This window comes from Siniperca chuatsi, linkage group LG6 (assembly GCF_020085105.1).
Source record: "Siniperca chuatsi isolate FFG_IHB_CAS linkage group LG6, ASM2008510v1, whole genome shotgun sequence".
NCBI lineage: Eukaryota > Metazoa > Chordata > Actinopteri > Centrarchiformes > Sinipercidae > Siniperca > Siniperca chuatsi.
Genome location: NC_058047.1, coordinates 27,012,607 through 27,037,852, shown reverse-complemented (window position 1 = coordinate 27,037,852; position 25,246 = coordinate 27,012,607). Strand labels below are relative to the sequence as shown.

Sequence of the window (25,246 nt, the reverse complement as noted above, 5' to 3'; positions counted from 1 at the left end):
ATCCTATATGTATTTTGGGGTGTTGGCAGGCCAGAGAAGACTCAGTCTGACTTCTCTACCTCGACCCCCCACCCCAGTTGTGTGCTGTGTACACGTCGGGGGTCCCCTTTTTTTTGTCTTAGTGTTCCTGTGGCGCAGCCTGTGGCTTGAAATCCTCTGTGCGCCCTTCACTGGTCTCACTGTAGAACTGGCAGGTTCAAGGGTGTGATTGAGGTTTGAAATAGAGTATGTTTGTCTTCAATGCCTGCAGATGTCTTCACTGAGGAAGGTAAACATCACATGGGCTGTTTAACTGTTAAAACTAACAACCAGCCTTATCCCTAGGGCCCCAGGAGGAAATCAAACACAAATGACACAGTTTTGTGTTTCCCCCTGACATCTGTCACTTTGGTCGCCTGCCACACAAGGAGGGCACTTTGTGATGCTGCTTTTTTAGCAGTGGGTCTCTAGAATTTGCCAGTGTTTGTCCTGCCTGTACAGTAGGTCACAACAGTTAATATCCCTGGGTATTCACATGTTTAATATGCTGCATTAAGTGCACGTATCATTTAGTTCCAAGTTTAATCACTTCGCTCTGCAGATGCTTAAATATTTCTTCACCTTCCTCAGTATTTAGGAAAGCCACCCGTATCACTGAGTGCTGTAGCTTATTGTTGTACTCATGTCTCTTCTACCAACAGAAAGAAGAAGGAAAGGTCCAAGGCCAGCTGAACCACACAGACTCGAGCCAGTACATCCGCGACCTCAGAGACCAGATAGCAGAGCTAAAACACGAGGTGAGACTTGTAAAACGAGCATCAGGTCCGTTAGTATTCGCATTACCTTATTTTGCTACATTTTTTCCCCTGTACAGATTCAGATTTTGTTGCCATTTCTTTGATCTAGCATTTCAGAAGATTTCACAAGTCTCTCAGATATGATTTTACTTTGAGGCTAACAGATTAGTGGAAGTGTTAACTACACCCAAAGACTTCCTGTGCGGAGTTGACATTGCACACTTCTTGCAGATACCTTCTCAGAATGTAACCTGCAGATGTTTCCACAAGAGAGTACAGCCAAGATAGATAACAAAGATGGATGTATATTTAGAACTTAAAAATAACTGAAGATTTGATCATGAATAAGAAGTAAAATGACTAAAATCAGAGAAGAGAAAGAATCTTCCGTTAATCTTACTACCTTTAGACATTCACTTTCATTCTTTGTTTACTCCTGTCTGGCTTATTGTTTGCGATGAATGTACTATGCAAGAAGGTCCAATGTCATGATGAGTTTCTACTAATTAGTGATTGAGAACCTTATCTTCATTCTTAAGATGTTTTTTTGACTGCAGATAGAGGTCCTTGTTGTCTTTCAGCAGATCAGTTATTTACAGAAAGAATACCATATCTTGACATCTGTTACCTTTCCGGAATCAAAACAAGCACGAACAACGGACTCAACCAATAGAGTTGGGTGAACTGTGGTTAAATTGAGCTGCATGCATTAGCTTCTTCTGACTCTATATCAAGGCACTGCCGTCACAGAGTAATTTCTCCTCTCACTTGGTTTTGCCTGGTGGTCATCTTGGGTTAAGTGTGGCCTGCTATGAATCATGCAAACTCAAGAGTCTGCAGTGAGCAAACTGAAAGCAGAGAGTGGCTCAATAACAAGTCCCACCACCCTCCTCGCCTCAGTTAAAATGAACATCTGCATCATAATGCAGCATAATTCGGACTGCAGCCAGTCAAATGTTGATTAGTTCAAAATTTCCTTTTTGCAAGAACAGAAGCGCAGACCGCCAAGTTTACACAGGTGCAGGTAAACGTAGGCTTATTTTTCTTATTTAGTTTATTGTGTATTGTGCTCTGAACTGGTCTCTGAATGCGTCTCTTCCTACATGTCTCTCTGTTGCATGGCAGGCCGACTCAGGTGAGTTGGTACAGATGTGCCATGTAACCTCCAGTGGTTTACACCTGACCATCGCGTAGCCTCCACCCTAGCCCCATTTGGGATTGTGCACGTCCTGGATGCTTCCATAGAAAAGTTTAGAGAAGCGACGGTGCGCTGCTCTAAATTTAAGGTGGGAAAGTAAACCTGATGTACATTGGTCAAACCCACCAGTTAGTCCTCATCCTTTTTTGTCTTTTCACTTGTAAAACCGAAACATTTTATTAGAAAACACTCATGATAAAGCGTAAATCTCATCTTTGTATGGTTTGTCAAAATGTGTTTGTTTGTTTGAGTGCGGCCATAATTGTCTCATTGCTCCCGCTTGTGGCTGATGGAGGGGAAAACCCCCCACCACGAGTGCAGTTCAACAGCAGTTGCAATGTGTGTTTTCCCCCGTCGGCCTCAAGGGGCAGTACGCGTATTCTGGCTTGGTGCAACAGAAATAGGTGACGTAAGTGACAACGTACTTGGACAAGCCACATAAGGGTGAGATTTATGCTGCATCAAGTGTTTTGGTTTTACCAGAGAAAATACTTAGAGGATGACGACTGACGTTGGGTTAACTTCCTGCCTGTGATAAACAGCAGAGCACGGCCACTTCCCTAAAGTTTTCAATAGGACACATTCAGGACTGTCTCCCACGCAGTCTCCAATGGAGCTAGCCCTCACCCATGAAGAAGTTATACAATAGCTTTGTCCCAAATCCATACTACATGCTGATTCTAAGGATGTTTTGAGTATGTAGAGCATCCACACTGGAAAAGTGACAAAATTAAGTATAATCTCCAAAGATGTCAGTATACAGTCAGTGTGCAGTTGATGGACAGTATTGTCCCACCATGTAATGTACAAAGGGAATGGAAGAGCTACTCATAGCTGGAAAAAAATTAAAACTGTTTTGTTTTCTCGAAGTTTAACCATTATTACAAAGTCGTAGTTTGTTCGTTGTTGCGCTTCGTGTATAATTTCCTGTTAGTACAGAATGGTGAATGATATTGAGTTCCGGTATACTAACTAAAAACGGTATACTATGTGAATTAATATGTAGTGCTTACTGTTGGTGTGTAGTATGGAATTGGGACAAAGGTCATATCTTATTACATTGCATCCCTTTGGTTTTTGGTTGAATTATTGCCTGCATTTAGATTTGTGAAAGACATCTCGTTCTATTTGTGCCAGTGATGCTGTTTAAATATCACTGACTGCCAAAGATTTGACCATATTGTGTCAAACAGTTTGTACATGTCATATCTGTGAGTCAAGTTTACATATGTGTTTTGGCTCATTTTTTGGCATGCTGGATTAAACAGTCTCTGCGTTGCTCCTAATACTCCTCATGCTTACTCGCACAGATTTTCTGCTTAAAAGGACAGAGGGGCTTGACCAATCAGCCCGCTTTTGATGGGATCCACATCGTCAATCACTACGTGGGGGATGATGGGTCTTACCAGTCTTCAGATGAAGATGGAGTCAAGGACCCCACCCTCCAGGATGCCCAGCAGAGGAGCGGGGGCCGTATCAGACTGCGCCCCAACCTCGGGGACACCGACAGTGAGGAGGACGAGGACGAGGACGAGGAGGCCCTGCGACTCTCTGTACCTCAGAGCGGCAGCCACAAGTCCACCACAGTGTGACAAGCACCCGCTGTCAGCACTCACTGAGGAAGAGGAGGCGTTTCCAGTAGCCATTTCAGAGGAGAAATCTGGAGTTCTGAAAGGAAATGCATCTTCATTTCATATCATGAGAATCACATTTGTTGATTTAGTTTATTTTGTTTGCTTGTGGTTTTTGTTTTCTTCCTGAGGGCAGCAAACACCCGTCTGTCTGAGCACCACTAACAGAAACAGAGCATCAGTGTGGACCTCAGCAGAGAATTAAATCATGTGGAGCGTATCAAACTCTACTGTGTCACAATGGCCGGGGGTCTGTCACTCCTCTGACCCCCCCTCTCCCTCCTGTAGGTACAACGCAGAGAAAGAGACTGTGCAATAAAACCTTTTATGCTATATTACACACTTCATCCAATGTGTTTTTATATTTTTAAAGCATTTTATAAATGAACATCAAAAATGTATTGATGCCGTTACTACTAAGTGTCCGTCATGCAGAGGCAGAATTGTATAAATGATGTGTGTGTGTGTATATATATATATATATCTATTGTCTTAATGAGCACGGTCAGATGCTGGTATCAAAGCCGCTTGTGTCAGCCAGCGTTGACTTGACTTTTTGGCCTTAGCACATGCCGCATGCCTTTCACCAGGGCTGGTGTACCACAAGGTCAATGTGACATCTGCATACTTGTAGATATGTAAATGTGTATTATGTTTTTTGTTTGGTTTTTTTCAATTCCTTTTGAACTTGAAAATATGTATCTATTGCATATCTGATGTTTAGAATATATTGTACAATTCAGAGAAAAAGGGACATATAAGTTAGTTTAATATGGTAACACAAGTGACAAATCCTGTTTTTGACAGACGAGGGGAATACCTGTTGAGAGAAAAAGATAGCTGATCTTTCCGCGTTAGAAGACTCCAGCTTGCTGTTTTCAGAGCAGTTAACATGAATAATTAGTGCTGAAAAGGGGGCAGATTTATGTTTAAACTACTGTTGCTGTTGTACTGAGTTCTCTGAAAGCATCCCAACTTTACTTTCAAAATGAGCCCGCAGTGAGTGAGTCCAGCAGCATTTGCTGATGAGTCATGTCTATCATGTTTTGTGTATCACAAATTAGCACGCAAATGGATGACAGTCCTAGGGAACTTAAACTGGGAGATAAAGCGGACGTAACACAACATAGTACACTTCATAACGCAATCTGGAGAGGAATCAGGAGTTGTCAAGTGTTACCAAAGTAAGCATTATGCTCTGTATTGTGCTCATCCACGGGCCAGTTCCACTCCATTTCATGCGCAAGGATCTGGATGTGTAAGACTTTGAATTTCTGTATGTCTGTATTGAACACTAACTCCTGTATTTGGTGAAAGACAAGGTGGAAGTGAATGCAGCAGCCTGGGCTGTCATGTCCAGGAAACGGAAAAGATTCTGACTTTGAGTCGGCGGCGATGATGATGAGGAGGAGGAGGATGATGATGATGATGATGATAATGATGATAATGTCCCTTTGATGAACAAGAGAAACGCGTTATGGCACTTTTTTGAGTCTGCAGTGCAGTAAGGACACACATGGCAACACTATGGAGCAGTTCAGCACACTCTGGAGACTAAATGAGATTGTTGTGTATGTGATGAGTTCACAATAAAATGTTTGATAAACTCCTTGACCGACTTGTCTCTCTTTTTTAATGTAGGCAGCAGACCTCTAACCTGAGCTTCCTCAGGCAGTCTGAAACGTCTTCAGATGACTGTGAGCACATGTGGGATGTTTTGTCTCAACGCTGCCTTCCTCTGTGAAGATTCTTGCTTAGATTGACTGCTTTCAGGAAGTGATTTCTCGTGGTTTTCAGAGCTCAGCCTCAACTACTAATCATTTCATGCAGAAAACCACATTTTATAGAGCAGTTCTCTTCGGGCACTGAAAGATTAACCAGGTTTGTGTTATTGCCAAATGCTGATGAAGACGATTTTCTATTAGACATTTAGTACAGTCTAGTTGTGATGGTCAAAGTACTGTGAGCTCTGTGTAATTTTATAGCTGATTTTGCAGTGATTGATGATGCGTGCGGGTATTGTGAACATGCATTTCATGGCGCAGTATGGGGCAGGTACAGTTCATTCAAATGTTAACGGGCTGGATGTAAAACCTCAACACTGTAAGAAAACAACTTTAGTTCAACTTATTTTTGTGCCAGCTAAACAGACGCGTGCCTGATTATGTTGCCACATAAATCCGTCTTGAATCATTTCGGCCTAAATCGGCAGGTTTGGATTTTGCAATGAATAGCCTACAGCTTTTTTTTTTTTATTTTTTTTTTTGAATACGTTTTTTTTTTTTTTTTTTAACTAACTAAAATTTGTCCAAATTGTAGGCTACGGTGTATCCTGGAACGTTCACCATTAATGAGAACGCATTCAAATCTGAGGCTGTGGTGCGATGTGGGAGGCATGAATCATTTGGTGTTTTCACATCATGTAGAGGCGTTTTTAAAGACGAATTTCAATAGAGAGCAAGACCAGGCTTAATCAATTATGCAGAAACAATAAGGAAATAAATTGAGTCTGTGCAATGCTATAACAACCACCCATGAACTAAAATTAATTCTATTTTCAGACTAACTCTGGCTTCTGCAGAAAAACAGGTAATAAAAACCTTTCGAGTTCTTCTTATTATTCGAGCATTAGGTCTGTTGTATTTCGCTCTCATGTCGTGGCAGGATGCCACAGTTGGTAGTTATGATGCAGGGTTACGAAAGTCCTCTCGGCCGGGCTATCGGCTCGCTCCTGGCAGCAGGGCCTGCCTGATTCTAGTTTTATCGGCTTGGGCTTCGTATCTTCCCCAACACTGCGTCCGGATGCCACGGCCGTGATGTGTCTAATCGAGCCGGGGCATGTGGCGCGTTTATTTCCTGTCCTTCATTTACTGATAGGCTGGTTTGCCTGTAGCCGACACGTGCAGTTCTGAAAGTGACAACGCATTCAGTGCGATCTGCAGCTGTTACAGAACTGACCTATAAGAGTGTGTCCACATGCATGATGAGTCCAGGATGAGACGGTCCCTGAACCGGTCTTGGACTTCAAATATTGTGTTTTAGTGGAGGCAATCTTTACAGTTATGGAAGATTTGACTTGAGCTGATTTACTGATCAGTAACTGTGGGTGTAGAAACTGTTAAATTAACACTGTGTGTGTGTGTGTGTGTGTGTGTGTGTGTGTGTGTGTAAAATGCAGCTCTGACAAACTCTGACATCTTAAAAGAAAAATGAAATTAAGCACAGGCGATGTAGATCAGTAAGTTCTAATCAAACATCAGTTTATTGCAGCTGCAGTGGATAAATGGCACCAAGACGCACGACTCGGTCCTTTGTTCAGTGCGTAATGACGCTTAACAAGCGCTACCGTCGCTACAGCGAACAGAAAACAAATTGTCTCTGTTATGGGCTTCTTTCTTTTGAGCATAATGCCCAGGGCAATGTGAAGCTGTGAGGACGGCGAGTGCCTGTCACATAATAACAGTCTGCGGCCCGAGTGACCACCAGACCGGGACAAAGCTCCACCAAACCTTGTCCTGTGTGGACCCCTGGAGCCCGAGGTTCAGGCAGAATGAAGGTGCATTTTTAAAGATTTACACTGAATTACTGGCAGCTCCTGCATGTGATAATTGGCTCTTATTTCATCCCATTGTGTTTTAGGATAAATCCGACCACACTCCTGGCTTTGTATGAAACTGTATTTATTTCTAAGTAAATATGATCTATATTAAGAGGACACTGTCGGCTCAGAGTTTCCCCCGCCCTTTTATTTTACCACTACATGCAGGCTCTCAGCAAGTGACACCCTGGGGTGCGCCTCCGTGTTTCCTCTCCCCCCCTGTCAGACTAAGGCGCTGATAAGGCCTCTATCACCTCTATCTATCTCCTGATTGCCACGGGCTCCTCTGGAGACACGAGCTGCAGTCTGATCCGAGGGGGACCAGCAGCTCCAGACGGTGGGCTCAACACTGCAAAAAGTCCGGATTCAAAAGTCACTTAGGTTCTGACTTATTGCCTGATTTGTATTTTAAAATAAATCGCCTGCAGTAAATAAAATCAACTGCTGAAAATTCCACCGGTGTTTTTTTTGTTTTGTTTTGTTTTTTGAAACAAAAGGCAGGGCAAAGGCAAAACACGTCACATCAAGTAAAGTCCTGAAATGATTTGCACCGGGGAGACGTGACAAGAAGTCGCCCCCGCGGCAGACTATTTTCCTGTTACCTGTAACAGCACTGCAGGCTGACTAAAACACTGCAGGCGGATATTTTGCGCAGCGCTGTGCGCGGAGGACACCTGTCCGTGCAACACCTGGCAGACGGGACGGACGGTGTGCGCATGCTCCGCCTTCAGGTTGAAATCTCTTGGAGCCGCATCTCCCCCCACCAGTGGAGATCAAATCTTTGCAGGGTTCAGAGCGAGGAGGACTCCTCTCTACAGCTGGATTGTTCTCACTGATTTGTCTGCTCTCAGCTCAGAGATGCCGCGCTCCTTCATGGTGAAGAGTAAAAAGGCGCACAGTTACCACCAGCCCCGGAGTTTAGAGGATGACTACAGCAAGCTGGACACTATACTGGCGCACATATGCTCAGGTATGTGCGACATGATTCCGTTTTTAAATATTCTTTGCTGCGTAAAATGTGTCTTTGAATGTTCCATTTTTATCCCATTCGACGTGACGTTTATATGAACTGAAACACACTTTGATCGCAATAATTGCAGACATTTTACAGGAGAAACATGATGGTTAAAGTTATTAAATTGTGAAAGGCAAAGTGCACGCACAGGCCTGCAGGTATCCGTGATTTTACAGTTTAAAGGACTGGAAGGCGGCGGTGCAGCTCTTTAAAATAGGCCCTTTTTTTTCTAAAAACGCTGAAATCAAAAATGAAAATGAAATTTCTTTTGTTGACATAGTTGGTACATCGGTACTGAGATTTCACGCTAACGAATCTTCGATTCTCTATTGTATAACTATTGTTTTTCTATTATATTATAGGTTATTGCTAGAAGTGAGGTAAAATTGGCCTTATCCTTTTTTGTAATTTTGCTCTTATATTGTGACCTTTCTCCCATAGTGCCACCATGTTTAACAGAAGTGCCATGCAGTGACCGGCAGTATGATGTGTGGTTGTTGTTAAATCTCCAATAGCAGCTACAGTGGCAGGAGATAACAGGTGCGCGCTGAGAGAGCATTCCCCTTTAAAAACGACCTCATTTTCTTCCTCTTCGTTAAGATGCCGACTGCCCTCCGTGCGTCCTGTCAGAAGCAGATAAGCTCCCAGACGACACCGACATGTCGCTGGACAGGTACGGCCTCTCTCCGGACTCCCACCTGGCCGACGCGGCCGATTTCTCCCCGAAGTCCACGCTGAGCTGCGCCGACAGTCTGTGCGGTGACGGCCGCTCCACGGACTATGAGGAGGACTTCTGGAGGCCTCCGTCCCCCTCTGCATCCCCGGGTACACACACTGATGATCCTGTGCTGTAATACTATAATGCTCGTGTGGTGAATTAAGATGATCACACGTGGACGCGTTCCCTGACAAAAACAAATACTGGGCCTTTGTGGTAGACTATAAACATGTTTTTATGATTCTGTGTGAGAATGTTGTCACATTGTATAGCATCATTCTAGAACTAATCAGGCTACTTTTAATCTACTTTGTCATAGGAGTTTACTTGTTTATATATAAAAGTATAAATATAATAGTGTGTTGGGCTTTGAAATAACGCCAAATTCCCCCAATACCCATTGATTTATTATAGTGCATACTCCCTCTTTTCCCTCTGATATTCCTGGTTTCCCCAACAGTATCATCATCTGGGAATTCTCTGAAAGAGCATTGCATGACTCCTGATGCCCTGTGGGGCCCTGGAACCGCCCCGCTTCAGCCATGTCACTGGTTTCATTAAAATTTCATCTGTTCCCCTGTTCCCCAGCTGATTCAGAGAAATCCCTGTCTCCTCTGGTGGAGGAGACCCAGCCCTTCACTGTTCCCTTCCGGCCGTATGCCTGGAGCAGCTATCCGGGGCAGGGGCTGAGGCCCCAGGTGCAGCAGAGCCTCCATCCCGGCATGGAGGTGGACAGGGACCCGGCGGCGATGGCCTTCTACGGGGACAGGAGCGCCCGCTCAGCTCTGTACGCGGACCGGACTCTGGGCGAGGAGACTTACGGTGACTACGGGAGGCACGCGGCTGCTCTGCTGTTTTCTGAGGGAGGCCTGCGTGGGAAACCCCATAACGTGAAGGCGCAGTCCGAGCTGCTGTGCTCCAGTCTGATCCTCAATGGTGCTTACAAGTGTGTCAAGTGCAGTAAGGTGAGGATGGAGACGCATACGCATCCTCTGCTTTGTGGTTGATACATAAATGGATGGGTTAACTGCAGGTGTTGCTACCTGCAAATCAGATGATCCCAATGCTTAGTGGGACTTTAACACAACACACACTGCTGACACTAAATGGCTCTGTGGCCGAGGCTGACCTCTGATGGGGGTATTAACTGTTAACTTATTGAATAACAAATATCTCTACGTCCATAACTTCTTTTTTTTCTTCTTACCACCAGGTGTTTTCTACTCCGCACGGTTTGGAAGTCCACGTCCGCAGATCGCACAGTGGCACCAGGCCTTTTGCGTGTGAAATCTGCGGCAAAACCTTCGGACACGCAGTCAGCCTGGAACAACATAAAGCTGTGCACTCTCAGGTAACTTCACACACTTTAAACCACATCCTGCAGTTCACACCTTCAACTGGATCTGCATCGTGTTGTCAACTTGCTTTTCCGTCAGGGTGGTGGGGGCTGACTCCAAATCGTGGCTAAACCCGCCTCCGCTCACGTTTCAGGAAAGAAGTTTTGACTGCAAAATATGCGGTAAAAGCTTTAAAAGGTCGTCCACTCTGTCGACGCACCTGCTCATCCACTCCGACACTCGGCCATACCCCTGCCAGTACTGCGGGAAGAGGTTCCACCAGAAGTCAGACATGAAGAAACACACTTTCATCCACACAGGCAAGTGGAGAAAAGGCGGACTGTCAGCACTCACAAGTCAAATTGTTGTTGGAATTTCTAGCGTTCCTTGCGGGAGGTGACGAGTTTGTGCGTAACTTGTGCGCAAAAGTGCGCAACCTTCCTGATGTAGAGCATAGCACTCAGCTAATGATCAATAATAAAAATTAAAAAAAGCCCCAACTGAAATGTTGTCTACATGTGTTTTTCAGGTGAGAAGCCACACAAGTGCCAGGTGTGTGGGAAAGCGTTCAGCCAGAGCTCCAACCTCATCACGCACAGCAGGAAGCACACCGGATACAAACCTTTCGGCTGCGACCTCTGCGGCAAAGGTTTCCAGAGAAAAGTGGACCTGAGGAGACACAAAGAGACGCAGCACGGACTGAAATGAAGCGAACTGAACCGCGATCACTGCACAAAACATGTCACATAATCAGAGTTTTGAGTCTTTAAATTATTATTCTTGAAACGAGTGAGGACATCTGGCAAAGACATTTTAGGCCGAGGACATTTTCGCCTTTTTTTTTTTAAATTCCCAATCGCCCAGCTTCAGGACATTTTTCTTGGATCAAGATTCACCTTGATCCACTTTTAGCTTTGTAAAAACTTAACGTGAAAGTGCATTGGAAATATATATAATGCTCTCAGCCGATAGGCAGATTTTTTAATTTATTTTAATAAGGAAAACGTATACGTCTCCTGAATACGACTGTATGTTTAAACAAACGACTTCTTCTGACGGACAGTTTGCAGTGTGAAGACATCGGCAACACTAATTATTTCCCCTTCCTACTGCAGATTCTTGTGAAGGTCCAGAAAACCAGAGATAAGCTGTGAACTGTAAAAAACAAAAAAAAAAAACAAAAAAAAAAATACGTTCATCATGTTTGTATGTCGACTGATATGAATCAGCTTCAGTGGGCATTAAACCCAAAATATTTGTGCTCACACTTAAATAACCGGGCCGACAGTACAGCCAGCGGAGATGAAAATCTGCGCTGCTCCAAAGAACGGAGGCATTTTGTTTTCCGTTTGGAGACACGCTGGCAAAACAGCCTCCTCACACTGTGGGATTTAATAAACACGAAGCTGTTATCTTGCACATTTTAGTGTCAGAATTAACTTTATGTCGTTTACAAATAAATATCATTCCCTCCCAGGCTATTTTATTTTGCTGGTTGGTTTTATTGAAATAATAAAAAATAAAAATGCAATAAAATCTAAAAGTGGAATGAGCTAAGATGACTTCTTCTCCAAATGAAGGATATGTGCCCGACAGCTAGAATAGTTCACTGGTCATTTCATCACCAAAAGTATAGCAAATTATTATATTATATTCCCCGGAATTGGACTTTTTTGATACTTTGCAAAAAGTGTATTTTATTAAGCGCTATTTTACATAATAAGCCTATTATTCTCAGTAGTAGTGGGACATTTCGCTTTACTCGTTCAGCGACACTACGGGCTGATAAGATCTTTGCTTTTCAGGCTGTTTAGGTTCATTCCAACATGAAAACAGAGGGCCGGGACATCGAACCATCCTGCTGCCGTGATTGTGACTGCCCAGGGGCTTCCGAGGCTCCTGTTTGTTTTGACCACTGTAGCCATGTGTTTGAACCTTAAACAGTCTGAGCAGATTTAACCGTTAACCAGATGCCTTTTACCCTCATGGCTGTTATTTCAAAAAATAATAATAATTTTAAAAACAACAACAGCAACGGGTTTTGGCAGGAAGCTGGCAGAACCTGCAGCAGCTGTGATCCTCTGAGGTGCTGGTGCTGGGGATTGAAATACTTTGCTACAGTTCTGTTATAAGTGATGAGCGGAAACGAATCAAATCTGAGGCCTCTGAGGCCACTGGCAAAAAAAAAGCTAAACACATTCCAACAAATAAAAAAAAGATAGTGGCAGTATATGGACAGTGACACAAGGGTGGGAAATAAAGTAGGTGGGATAAGAGTGACTTCCGTTCAGTCATCCTCAGAAGGTGTCAACCATAAATTTGAAACCGAATGAATCACCCTTACCTGAAAAGCATTTCACCTCCACATACTATTATTTTCACATAAGCTCCATCACTGTGGTACTGTTTTGCACTGATGCTTTAGGCTCGAGTCACACATGTGTAAAAGTGGCACTACGTCCTCGACATGAGCAGCTGTCTTAATAATTACTGTCACCATTTGATTCTTTCACGGTCTCATCTTTTTGAACTCTGACAAGGCAAAAGGGAAAACTAAGAGGAACAATCAGTTAGTCCTCTTCCCTCAACATTGATTGAAATCACTGACTCACAAGGATTTTTTATGCCTCACTTCCCCCAAAATCGTACAACATCCAGGCCTGCGAAAATACTGAATATTTTAAACCCCCGAGATGAACAGACTAAAGGAGGACAGGAAAAGGCAAGCTCGTTTAAAGCAAGACTTAGCCTTGGTGCTATGTGTGTGCAGAGTGAGCCACACCAAACTTCATGTGCAACACCCTGACATTCCCAATTTTGAAGCCAGTTTAAATATACATGTTAAAAGTGCCATTTAAAAGACAGTGACTCACCTAACAGGAAATGTGCAGTTGATAAAGGAAATTACTAAGCGTCACAGAGACAAATGCTGCCATCTGAAAAGGGGCGCACACACTCTGTTCAGACTGAGTCATGTTGAATCTGGTCACAAGGGAATTTCCTCCTGTTGCCATTAAGTGCCTCAAGCCAGTGGGTCATTTCAGGTGTGACGTCTCACTGCTGAGCAGGACAGGTAGACTTCGACTGGGCCTGTGACATCAGTCTCCTCTCGTAACATTTTTTAAGCAACTGAACGGTGGCTTGTTATTTAGAAACAAACTCCAAACGGGCCATAAGGCTGACCAGATTTCCTCCAAGGGCACCGGTGGATTTTTTTAAAGCATTACCCCACTGCCCCGAGGCATATCAAATATGAATAGAATGCGGCTCAATCGATTCGAGTGGGCGAGTAATCAGAGCATTGCAGTCTGACGCTCAAATCCTGTTCCAACCTGCGTCTTGGTCCATAAGTGCGCACACTCAAGAAACATGCAAAGCACACACATCTATCTGTGCACACTCCCACACATGCGTACACTCGGAGGTATGACTGGATTCCCTTTTCTTGACAGACATAGAAAGTTCAGTGTCTCGTTTTTTTTGTGGTTTTGGGTGATTCATTATTAATCTGAATCTAAACATGAATAATAAAAGAGAGATTTTAGAGACACACTTTGGTGTTTGATTTAGTTTTTTTTTTTTTGCATCTTCTACTGTTCAAACAAGCTGCATGAACTAAATGAGAATATCTATTATCTATGAGTTTCAATAAATCTACCAATACCTCTCTCTATATAAGCATTTTCAGAGTTTTTTCAAGACTTAAAAATTGTAGGGGAAGTGTTACAACAGGCCAGCAAGCCGCAAACAGCTTTTGAAACCAGACCCCCATCTCCTGATTTACCACTGTGATACGCAGCCTGATGCACTAAAGGAGAGAATCTGATTAAAACATCACATGCAATATCCCACACCCACACAGCTGACAAGCGTCAATATCTAGAATCAGCATCTGGTGAATGGTCAGATTAATGTGTTGCACGTTTCGTGAGAGAAAAGATAGAGACGACACTCTGAAAAGAGAACAAATGTGATTATTTCCCCGAGGGTGAGCAGACCTGTTGTGTATATTGTAATAATAATGTGGTTTTCGCGCTCACGCTCTGTTCAGCAGATTTCACACAGGTTTGACGAGTTGCAAAGAGAGATACCCTGAGTGAGATACAGGATTTCTAACGGCAAGCTTCGGAGAAAAAGCACTGATTAATATGCTCGGCTACAGGATATGATGGTAAGAAGTTCTTGGAAGATGAAAAGATATAAAATAAAACTGCTCATCCATTCTGTATACACATTTCATTTAGGACACTTTCTGCATCAGAGACTTTTCTGCTCACCTGTCCCCTCCCCAGTGGTTGACACGCCAACTAAGCTGGGGCAGATGAAGAGAGGCAGGGCTCGTATAGGACATGGCTCTTTTGTTGCAGGGGCTTATTCATTATTCACCTGATCTGAAAAACAGACTGCAAACCAACTGCACAGCTGTCATCAAGCAACAAGGCGTAGACACAAATTATTCATGACTCTGCAAAGAAAAGGCAGCAGAATGAGAGGAAAATAATAACAAGAGACATCAGCGAGGCAGCTGACAGGCTGAACTCGTGGAGTCGCCACACCACACTTCCCCTGGACCGCTTTGACACACACCATATAGACTTGTACAGTGTGGCATGGAACAAGGACGGATGTTTGCTTATGACTTTTATATTGTTTTTTAACACCCTAAAGCTATTTATTTCAAGTTTAAGTTTCAAAAATGATCTCAGGTGACTTATTTTAGCATCTTGTGATGTCATAGCAGCCCTGTCTAGGGTGTAGGTGTACCCTGACCCGACCATTGTAAAGGAAATCATATTATCAATTTATGACACATAGCTATACTAATAAAGCCCACTGACCTTGGTACGCCACACTCATTACAGAATTGTCTAACTGACATCAAAACTGGATGGCAACCAATTTTCAGACAGATATTATTAACTCTCAACATATTTCTGATCAGCTATCTAGGATTCTTATTGCACAACATTAAACCTCTAGCTAAAAACATTTGATCCCTAATTCAATCACTATGTTACTAAACTAGTTCAGTCTTGTTTTTATCAACTTAGCAACAAAGCAAACATTCGACCTACACTCGGTTTTGAAGGTACTGAAACACGCATACACGCCTTCATTTTCTTTTCATCTTGATAATTGCAATGCATTTTTCCCCTGCTTTAATCAAAAAGCCAGCTTCTCTACACTAGCTGCATGTTCATTTTAGAAATGATTCTAAAATTTGACTGCTAACTTTTAAAGCACTGCGTGGCCAGGCTGCCAGCTACATCACTGAACTAAACAAACCTCTTTTATCATACAGTTTTCCCTGATTTTAGTGAATACGACTTATTTTACCCATTTTATCCAGCCATTGTTGTCCACTGGGTTTTAAGCCTGTATTGTCTTGTTTAGTTCCTGTTTTATTTTATTTTTTTATTTCATCGTTATGGTTGTTTTGGCTTGATGTTGTAAAACACTTTGTAACTTTTGTTTATAGAAGCGCTAATGAAGTAATTACCTTGTTATATAGTATTTTTACAAAGTCATTTTAGCACATATTTTAAGTCCAACAATAAAACATCCGTGCAGGCCATTGCAGGTGTGTGTGTGTGTGTGTGTGTGTGTGTGTGTGTGTGTGTGTGGGTGGGTGGGTGGGTGGGTGGGGGTATTGGCAGTGTTGTTGTTTTCAGTTTGCAGGCCTGTTTATAATGGCGTGTCCCAAGGTGTTTGTATACCAGTGTCAGAAAATGGTGGAGGCCAAATGACAGCCGACATTTTTCTCCGGCCGCCTTGAAAGCTTTCCATTAGCCGGGCTCTGTTCTGAGGGTCTGGGGCCCTGAACAGCATGAGTCCATGGAGGGCTGGTGGTGGTGGGGGTGTGGGGGATGGCTGGGATGGGGACCTACAGGTTTGATGAAAGGGGGGGGGGGTTGGTAGGGCTGTTCGCTCATTTAAAGACATGTTTATCCGGTTCATTTAGCATTACATATCACTAGACAATTTGGATGTGAGCTGTCACTCAGGAACAAAAAGGCTGCTCTGCCGCCGCTCAGTTAGAACTTGTGTCAGTGTCGCAGTCCCCTGCTCTCTGGGTGGTTTTACACATATCATTTTATATTCTGTAACTGCGCAAAAAGAACCTGTGTTCAGTCCTTTTACTGCTTCTGCTCCTACACCACGTTCTCGCCTTGTTGGCCTGGTTTCGTCTTTTATCTGAAGTCATGTCTAATAACATATGAATCCTGAAGGTGACATTAAAAGGATCCACTCTGGGTAAAAGGCTTGATAACAAAAGACTCTCTTCTCTTCAGGGGAAAAACACATGAAAAGGAAATCTTTGGAACACGTGACAAGAAAGAGAGCTTTGTAGCCTTTTAGTGTGTAGCTGATATTCCTGTTCACTCTTAAAAGGTTTTACATCACTGAGAATTTGATGTGTGGAATGTAAAGCTGTGAGACTCATGCACAAACCCTTGCATGCTATACAATGAATGCAATAAAAAGACTATGCTGTTAATTTTGCAATAAAATAATAGAAGCAACACTCTTAAAGCTGGAGATTGAACCTCAATACTTTTTTGGGAACGATGGAAATGTATTAAAAAAAAATTCCTGCTCAGATTTTTCCTTTCGTTTACTTATTCTTCTATCAGTGAGGTTTTGATTGAAATAATAATTTTGCGGATTTTAGATTGTATTATTTTAAACAGAAACATTAAACATTTGAGAAGCGTGGCTTCTTTTATTAAATAAAAAGGGGTTTTGGACATGTTTATATATCTCAAAGTAAGGTACTGAAAAAGTGGCATTTTGATATCAGTACTACAAGCGAGGTATTGTATCTACACTTTTATTGAAAATGTACAAACGATACAGAGCCCTTAACACACTATGTGCGAAATTCTGCAAAAGTTCAATTATCCACTCAAAAGTGCAAAGCACATCTAAATTACAATGTACTTGCAGTGCCTATAAAAAGTATTCACCCACCTTGGAGGTTTTCATATTTGATTGTTTTACAATATTGAATCAAAGTAGATTAATGTGGCTGCCCTTACACTGATCAACAGAAAAAGACCCCATAATGTCAAAGTGAAAACAGATCTCCACAAACTCATCTAAATTAATTACAAATCTAAAATACATGTTTGCACAAGTTTTCGCCTCGTTTAATAGGACACACCTAAATCAGGACTGGTGCAGTCATTTGGTTTTTAGAAGTCAGTAGTTAAATGGAGATCACCTGCGTGTAGCCGAGGGGGTTTAAATTGATTGTGGTACTGCATACATACACCTGCCACTGGAAGGTTCAACATTTGGTGAGTCAGTATGGTGGCTAAACCTACACCAAGGAAACAATCGGACACTCCAAGCAACTTAGCGAAAAGGTGATTAAAAGGCACAAGTCAGAGTATAGATATAAGAACATTTCCAACATCCCTTCCAGTTAAATCAATCATTAAGAAATGAAAAGAGTATGGAACAGCTGTAAATCTGCACAGAGCAGGCCATCCTCCAAAACTACACAGGAAAGGCTTAAAACAACAATATTAATGTCCTGGAGGGGCCGAATCATCTCAATTCAATCGATCATTTGTGGCTGGACTTGAAAAGGCTGTTCACTCACGGCCCCTCTGCACCCTGACAGAGCTGGAGCACTTTTGCAAAGAAGATGGGGGGAAATTGCAGTATCCAGATGTGCAAAGCTGATAGAGACCTATCCACAACTGTAATTGCTCCCAAAGGTGTATCTATTATATACTGTCTTGGAGCATGTAAATACTTATGCAAATGTGTATTTTGTATTTGTAATTAATTTAAATCACTTTGTAGAGATCTGTTTTCACTTTGACTTTTTCTGTCCATCAGTGTCACATAAAGCCACAGATTCAGTATAGTAAAATAAAAAAAAAACATGAACACTTCCAAATGAATGAGAGAATAGCTTCATAGGGACTAAATAAACAAACCATGTATAGTACAACCCACTGTGGTGTAGCCAAAATGTTCATTAAGTAGTAAGATGCGTTATAACAGAGGAATGTTTAGTACCTCTGTCAAATAAACACACAAAAGCTCTTTCGGCCTATATTACCTATGCAAACAGCATATGATTTGTGAGTGAGCATGGCAGCACAAGATGTTACTTTCTGATACAGTCATCCCCTTAACCAGGCCTGATTGCTGCTATGAATCTTTCTAAAAAATTCATAAGATCCATTTCACAAATGACCAAGCCAAGCATGTGCCTGTATCCAAATAGCGAAGAGAGAGCGAGGCGAGGAAGATCTATAAGAGGAGCCCGCAGCCAGAGGAAGGAGTACAAAATGACAAAGATTTATTCTCAGCCATGATCAAATATTTATGCTGAGGCATTCAAGTAAAGTTACTTTTTGTGTTCTGATTTAATGAATGATTTGAGCAGTGGCAGTGCTGGGAGGCACAGATGTTGGGTTTGCTGAAGCCTGCACTAATGCCCATTCAGGGGTCTGTGTGGTCATGTGTCAGACTGTAGCAGGATCAAAGCAGGGTAATGCCATTGTGGGGATCACAGCATAGAGGAGTAGGATGGTAAGTACTTCCATAGCCCCAGAGGTCTACACTGGGCCATGGCTGGGGAAGATGAAGCGAGAAGGGGGTAATTACTATATTAGTATGTTGTCTTTGTTGAAAAATCCTGCAGGAGAAAAGGTGTTTTTAACAACAATTTTTAGTTGACTCCCTCCTATTTTTTCCTCAAATTAAAGGTTAATTTATCAAAATGAAAGGTGACACTGAATCGTTAGGCCGCCTATCTTTAAAGCAAAAAAACATTAATCCAGTATCTTTTCATCACGTGCCAGAATGATGCCAATCACTCCATTAGAGACGAGCCACTTTACAGTAGGCCTGCACACAGTGGGATTGATCCAAAATGACAAAGCCACAGTCAAAGGAAATGGATCCCGGCAGTGCCGAGACTCTCCCATTCTCCCTCTGGCATCCTCTGAAACATTAATGACCCCAAGCTGAATCTGATCTGGCCTTCTTTACTCAGTGTTTTATCTTTACTCAGAACTATCTACCCACTGATAATATTCACTTGATATAGATAAACTATTGATTAGTTGTGTCAAGAAATTGCTTTAATTTTCAGGATAAATTAACCCAAATTGAAATGACAATAGGTTAAGTCATCTCAAAATAAGACTAACAAATAATACAGTATGTAAAAAAAAACTTACATACAAACCTTCATAACTAGTGGTGAAAGAAAAGATTCCATATAAAGTTGTAAAGTCTGTAAAAAGAAGGGTCCGGATCAGATGACCTGAAAGGAAGGCGTGAGTGGGCAGGAAGTGCCAGGAGACATCTTTGGCAGGTGAAATAGAAATTCTAACACTCGAGTGAACACTTAAACGGATAAAGGGAGTTTGAAAAAAAAAAAAAAAGACTAAAAGCCTCCATCACTTCCAACAAGACATTGGTACCCCAAACACAGTGTGTCAGCATCTTTAAACACCTGAGAGAAGGGGAGATGACAAAATCGTTTTGACAGCCAGTTCACATGTAACATCTCCGATTCATCCACCTTGGGGAGTTGCTGGGCAGTTTTACCCCACTGCCGGGGGAAACCAAGCCCCGTGTGTGATAGCAGAGTGGGCAGGGCCAAGCTTGTGCACCGCACCACGCGCCACTTAATGATCAGAGTCAGACAGGGTGTCAGTCTCCACAGCCCAGAGATACAGCAGGCAAGCGGCAAATATCTGTGTCTATTAAGGCGTCCGCTCTGTGTGTATTGATTGGGAACAACTCGACACTGGGAATTGTCATCAAAATGCCGATTTACAAAAGGTTGAGCGGGCGGCGGTGAAGTCTGCATGGTGCAGGCAGTATGGATTTGTTGATGCAGTTCCCCCAGCGGCGCTTGAAACCAGACAGATGCTGCAGCTCAGGAAAGACTGAGGCGTCTGGTCTGGGCCTTTGTCTCACCTAGGGAGCTTTCACCTCACAGTACACCGATAGATAAAGCAGCTTTACGCCATGTTGAAAGATGTGAAAAAGACTGGACTACATTACCGCAACAGCCTTTGCCAGAGCACAAACAAAAGTTCACTAAACACGCTCACAGACTCAGACTGCACCCGCACAGCCCCTCCCTGCAATTGTTTGCTACAGGAGCAAAGCTTTTAGGGACCAAGGTCAAGATTTTCCCTTGTGAGACCACCATCTCCATTAGCTCTCAGTTCACTGGGGTATCTCTTTCCCAATAAAATATATTATACTTCTAGACTAGCACCATCGGTGAGAGTAAAAGAAGACAAATGCCTAATGTAAATTGACCTCTACGTCACTAGGACACAGACTTTTTTTTATCAGAGTGAAAATGACATTTGAAAAACTCAAAAGCAACTTAGCCCTATCCAGAAACATACCCCTGTTACTCAGGAAAATTCATTCTGGACCATTTTATTGGAACTAATTCTTTGAAAAAATACTCCCAATGAAAACAGTCCTCAAGTCTGTGGATTATCCTGAGCAACCTGAGCATTGTTTATAGAAAAACAACAACACTGTTTAGTTGAGTCATTTTGTAATGCTTTTAAGCTAATGTTGACTGGAGAGGGCTCACAACTACAGGTATACTGCAGCATAGAAGCCACTTCACTAGCAAAGACACAGGTGAACCCATTTAAGGTAACTAGCATTGCACTTAGCAAGACGATCACATATTTGCATAGCAACAAATGAATATCTACTGCTTAAACAAAGAAAACGGTTGAGACTGGCACACAGAAATGTGTGCACAGTCTTCAAAATCTACTCATCCATGATAACACTTCATACAGTGTGTAGGATATGTAGACAATGTATAGTTTCCTCATCAACAGTTCAGACAATAACTCAAAGTCTCTACATGGATATACGAATAAAGGAGGACTTATACAGAACATACAATACTAAAATATTAGATCTGATTCAGGAGAATGAGAGAAATGAATGACTCTTCACAGTGGTGGAAAGTACATTTACTCAAGTTCTGTACGTAAAAACAGTTCTGAGGTACTTGTAGTTTAAGTATTTCCATTTATTGCGACTTTATACTTAAACTCCACTACAATTCAGAGAGAAATATTGTGCCTTTGACTTTGCTACATTTACTTAACAGCTATAATTAATAGTTACTTTGCAAGTAAAACTTTTACATTCAAAACATACGATCAGCTTATAGAATATGATGCAATGACATAAATGAAATTACCCAACAGCATACAAAGTAGTTAAAATTAGTAACAATGATCTAATAACATAATATATAATAATACAACACTCTGAAATGGGCCAATCGGCATAAGGAATACTTCTACATGTGATACTACAAGTACGTTTTTCTGATGCTTTTACTTAAGTAAGATTTTGAATGCAGGAATTTTACTTGTAACAGAGTATTTTCATAGTGTGGTATTGCTACTGAGTCTGAATACCTCTGGATATATAATTAGAACTTAACACACGGATGGCTTAAAAAAAGAGTTTTTTATGTGATTTGGGTGAAGTGACCCATCAAATTCAGACTATGAAACATTGAAATTCATATTTGAGATCCTTTGGATCAAACAGTAAAGCAGCAATCACAAAAGCAAATCTGGATTGTATAAAAAATGTCTTAAAATCAAATTCATCTGGCCAGCTCAGAAACCGGCAGCGAAGCTGAAGACGGACCCGTGGGAGAGGCCCTAAACATGGCAGTTTTTCTTGACAAGCACAGTGGGGCCTGGGGAGGTTTTGGGCAGACAGGAGAGCTTGCAGCAGTCTGCGGAGGCCCCCGGGGGAAGCCGACTGGATAAATAGTTCACTTAGAACCTCTTGCTCTCTAAGAGGTCACCAAGGAAATATGGGATGGAAAAGGAGAATGGAGAGGCTTTATCTCGCTCTCATAGGATTGCTGCCTGTTTGTATACTAAACTGCTCCATAAATACTGCACTTTCTGCTGCACAACTGAAATGATAGTCCATCTTGTTCATTCCTACTTTTCTCCCAATCAAAGAACAAACTGTATCTTGTGTTCTATCGGGACATATCAACATGTAATAAACCTTGAGCTACATCCTCAAAAACACGGGAGTACCTTCAAATTTAATTACAGAAAACTAAATAAAACTGAAACTATGGTCCTGAACTCATCTACTGGAGCTGGAACGTATACAAGGCCATCCTCTACACACCTTGTACACAAGTGTGTTGTTGTAGTCCAGCAAATTAAATATAAATGGATATGTGATATCAGTGACCTGAGATACATGTATGCCTCTGAACACTGCCGACCGCTCCCCACATGCCTAGACAGCACACAGACTGTCATACAGTATTCTTCACCTGACCTGAAGATTGCTCCGGATATTCATTCATGGAAATGGATACTTCATTCAAGACATCCAAATAAAGTCACTTGCTGCTCTAAGATAAATTGCAGGTGTAAAGCTGCAGATTGTGTGTCAAATTTCACACGGGAACATTTCATCTCGTGACACAATGATACTGGTTGCTGTGGCCACTACACTACACTACATTTCTTAGGGAAATATTACGTTTTTTAATCGACTACATTTATTTTAAAATTATAGTGGTCACAGAGATTAGGATTTAGGATTTTAGTCATTAAAGCATCAGTAATACAACACTATATATGAAAATCAAACACATTGAAAGAGGTCATTCCGCATACTTTAAGTTTTGATCATTTAAAGGACCTGAAAAGTTATTTTCTCAATCAGCTTCTTACTATGAGTGATACATAAATCACTACATAAACACACAATCTTCTGCCTAAATTAGATTACTTTGGGTGCTTTCACATGAGCAATTTCTGTATTTATTCATTATTTTTTTCTCTTCTAAATGATTTGCAGTGGGTGGGGCTTAGTTGGGAAAAGGTGATATCATATACTTCATACCCATCAGGATTTAGCAACATTTGAATCAGGATCTGATGACAGTTGGTGGGTTGTTCGGTCAAACTACACCTACACAGTCCTGCTGAAGCTGATTAAATAAGTTTTAAAGTATTAAAGTCTTAATAAATAATACCCTAAGATGTTTTTTAGCTTTAAGTTTTACTTATTTAGTCCTGAATGTCAATGTTATAGAGAAATACTTTTTGCTGATTTTGCTGATAATACTTCTGTGCTTTTACTAATAATTTTCAACGCAGGACTTTTACTTGTAATGGAGTTTACATTATGGTATTTCTACTTTTACTTCAGCATAAAATCTGAAAACTTCATTCACCTCTGTCCATATATCCATTGAATCCAAAGATTCATTCTACAGTCACGGATATGGCGCTCCAGGCAAACAGTGCCCTCCTGAGTTGGAAAGTGATCACTGCTTTTACTCACTAATCAGGGCATTTGGATACTTTGTACTGAAAAATATAAATCAGCAAATCAAGGGAGCCAATACCTTTACTACTATGGAGCAGTGATTTTTCATGTAAAGCTGGATGAATTCTACCATTCCAAGGAAAATAATTCCTTTTAGGCCACACTGACATTTAGATGCAAGTGAGATCTGAGGGTCCTCTCTACACATGGTTGCTTTGAAAGTTCATTCTTGAACTTGGAAACAATGTTTTTTTATTTTTTTATTTTTTATACTCAATCTTAACTCAAGGCCCTTTTTCTGGAGCTTTCAAAAGTCTTCCTCAGCAGACAGAGTTTGCTCAGTAAATTCAATGAGCAAAATTAATTTGTATTTTAATTTAATTAAAGCAATTACAAATTCATTCATTTGATCTGATGTATTAGATGACGTGCTGTACTTCAGCAACTGAACGCATAAAAAGACATAAGCGATATCATGAACACGTTTTAGATGTTATTTACTTTTGTATTTCCGGCACCCAGGAACCACTGTCAAAACAAAACCTCATCAGCGAGCAATTACGAACGATAAAATCAGTGACAAACACGGGGTGAGCAGCAGTCTGCACTGTGTTTGCTTTGTGGCTTTTGTTAAGGCTTTCATCACACAGCAATACACAGAGCAAACCTGAGCGGCAGATGTCAGCTAAATCCGACTGTTCAAACACACTTCTCTGCCTATTCACCTAAAATCAGGACTTGAGCGGCTCCTTTACTGAAGCTGTCTGGCTGGGGCAGGAAGTCAGTGATTGTACTTCTATTATATTACACATGCACGCCAACGCTGGGGGGAAAAGATGATCCAAGCCTTTGAAGCCTTTGTGTTTACACAAAGGAGCAATATCATTAAGCAATCATGGAAAGGCATTCTTAATCCTTGTGCTTCTCTGTACAACCGGCTCTTCCATTTAATTATAAAGAAAAGTCTGGAGCACCCAGCATGTGTCACAGGTGGATTTATTTGCCTAATATACTGTCAAATCACAATGAGGCTCAGACCAGTGCCACTCACGTTATAGATGCTAAACAAATGTTTCATCTGTCATAAAATCTACTTCAGAGGAACACAGCAGTCGTTTTACTTGTAACTACAAATCATCACATTATTGTTCACCTTTTTAGAAGTTTCTCATTATTTTCAGGCTGTCATTGTTTCCCTTTAATTGCTGCGCTGTATATCATGTCTGCTTTTATTTTTGTCAATTTTAACTTATATTCCTGTCGTGTGGAAATAGAGTCCTTCTCAAATCCTTCTGCACATTGTAACTGTGAGTGGATGTGTGAGTGGGTAATAGAGCAGGCTGGACAAGCACAAACACATTCAGTGGACTTTCACTGGATTACAAAACTATTTACAGAGGGGTCCCCGGTGTGACATATTTGGGGTCCTTCCAAAGCGTGACCACCTCTGCGCTATTTATTTTACAGAACTGAAAGTGTTATTCGACTGGATCTTTCCAGACAGTTCCACATTTTCTGTGAACACACAGAAGTGCTCTGGTTTAATCCTATTACACGTCAAGCACAAAGGGAGATAAGAGGTTTATGTCTGAGTTCCTTACAGACTGAATCTCTCTCTCCCTCGAG

At 41.7% G+C, this 25,246-nt stretch overlaps 2 protein-coding genes across 14 annotated transcripts in view; both read left to right on the top strand.

Moving 5' to 3' along the window:
* The window catches only part of evi5b (ecotropic viral integration site 5b), a 33,799-nt gene extending 28,585 nt beyond the window's left edge, over positions 1–5,214 (top strand). For 10 of the 11 annotated variants that reach the window (XM_044200891.1, XM_044200889.1, XM_044200888.1 and 7 more), the window contains 2 exons: positions 681–776; positions 3,285–5,214. In XM_044200891.1, the coding sequence (XP_044056826.1) occupies positions 681–776; positions 3,285–3,566 (378 nt within the window). In that variant the 3' untranslated portion in view covers positions 3,567–5,214. Of the gene's footprint in view, positions 1–680; positions 777–1,901; positions 1,912–3,284 lie in introns of all 11 variants that reach the window. The other variant, XM_044200895.1, reaches the window with a different exon arrangement.
* A 124-nt stretch (positions 5,215–5,338) lies between these two features.
* On the top strand, positions 5,339–13,758 carry LOC122878293 (zinc finger protein Gfi-1-like). Of its 3 annotated transcripts, XM_044200899.1 has the most exons (9): positions 5,509–6,194; positions 6,866–7,161; positions 7,372–7,540; positions 8,055–8,173; positions 8,819–9,043; positions 9,525–9,901; positions 10,150–10,287; positions 10,428–10,593; positions 10,803–13,758. In XM_044200899.1, the coding sequence occupies exons 4-9, from the start codon at positions 8,062–8,064 to the stop codon at positions 10,979–10,981; spliced, it is 1,197 nt and encodes a 398-aa protein (XP_044056834.1). In that variant the 5' UTR covers positions 5,509–6,194; positions 6,866–7,161; positions 7,372–7,540; positions 8,055–8,061; the 3' UTR covers positions 10,982–13,758. The 3 variants fall into 3 exon arrangements, with proteins under 3 accessions (XP_044056835.1, XP_044056833.1, XP_044056834.1); XM_044200900.1 differs by lacking the exons at positions 6,866–7,161; positions 7,372–7,540 and adding an exon at positions 5,339–5,486 and having other exon boundaries at positions 6,167–6,194; XM_044200898.1 differs by lacking the exon at positions 7,372–7,540 and adding an exon at positions 5,339–5,486 and having other exon boundaries at positions 6,167–7,161.
* Positions 13,759–25,246: the final 11,488 nt, after the last annotated feature.

Bases quoted from the DNA above. Each gene is read 5' to 3' on its own strand.
- LOC122878293 (XM_044200900.1), top strand. From the start codon at position 8,062: ATGCCGCGCTCCTTCATGGTGAAGAGTAAAAAGGCGCACAGTTACCAC. The intron at 9,044-9,524 runs GTACACACACTG...CCTGTTCCCCAG, and splicing joins GTCCCCCTCTGCATCCCCGG to CTGATTCAGAGAAATCCCTG. The intron at 10,288-10,427 runs GTAACTTCACAC...CTCACGTTTCAG, and splicing joins ATAAAGCTGTGCACTCTCAG to GAAAGAAGTTTTGACTGCAA.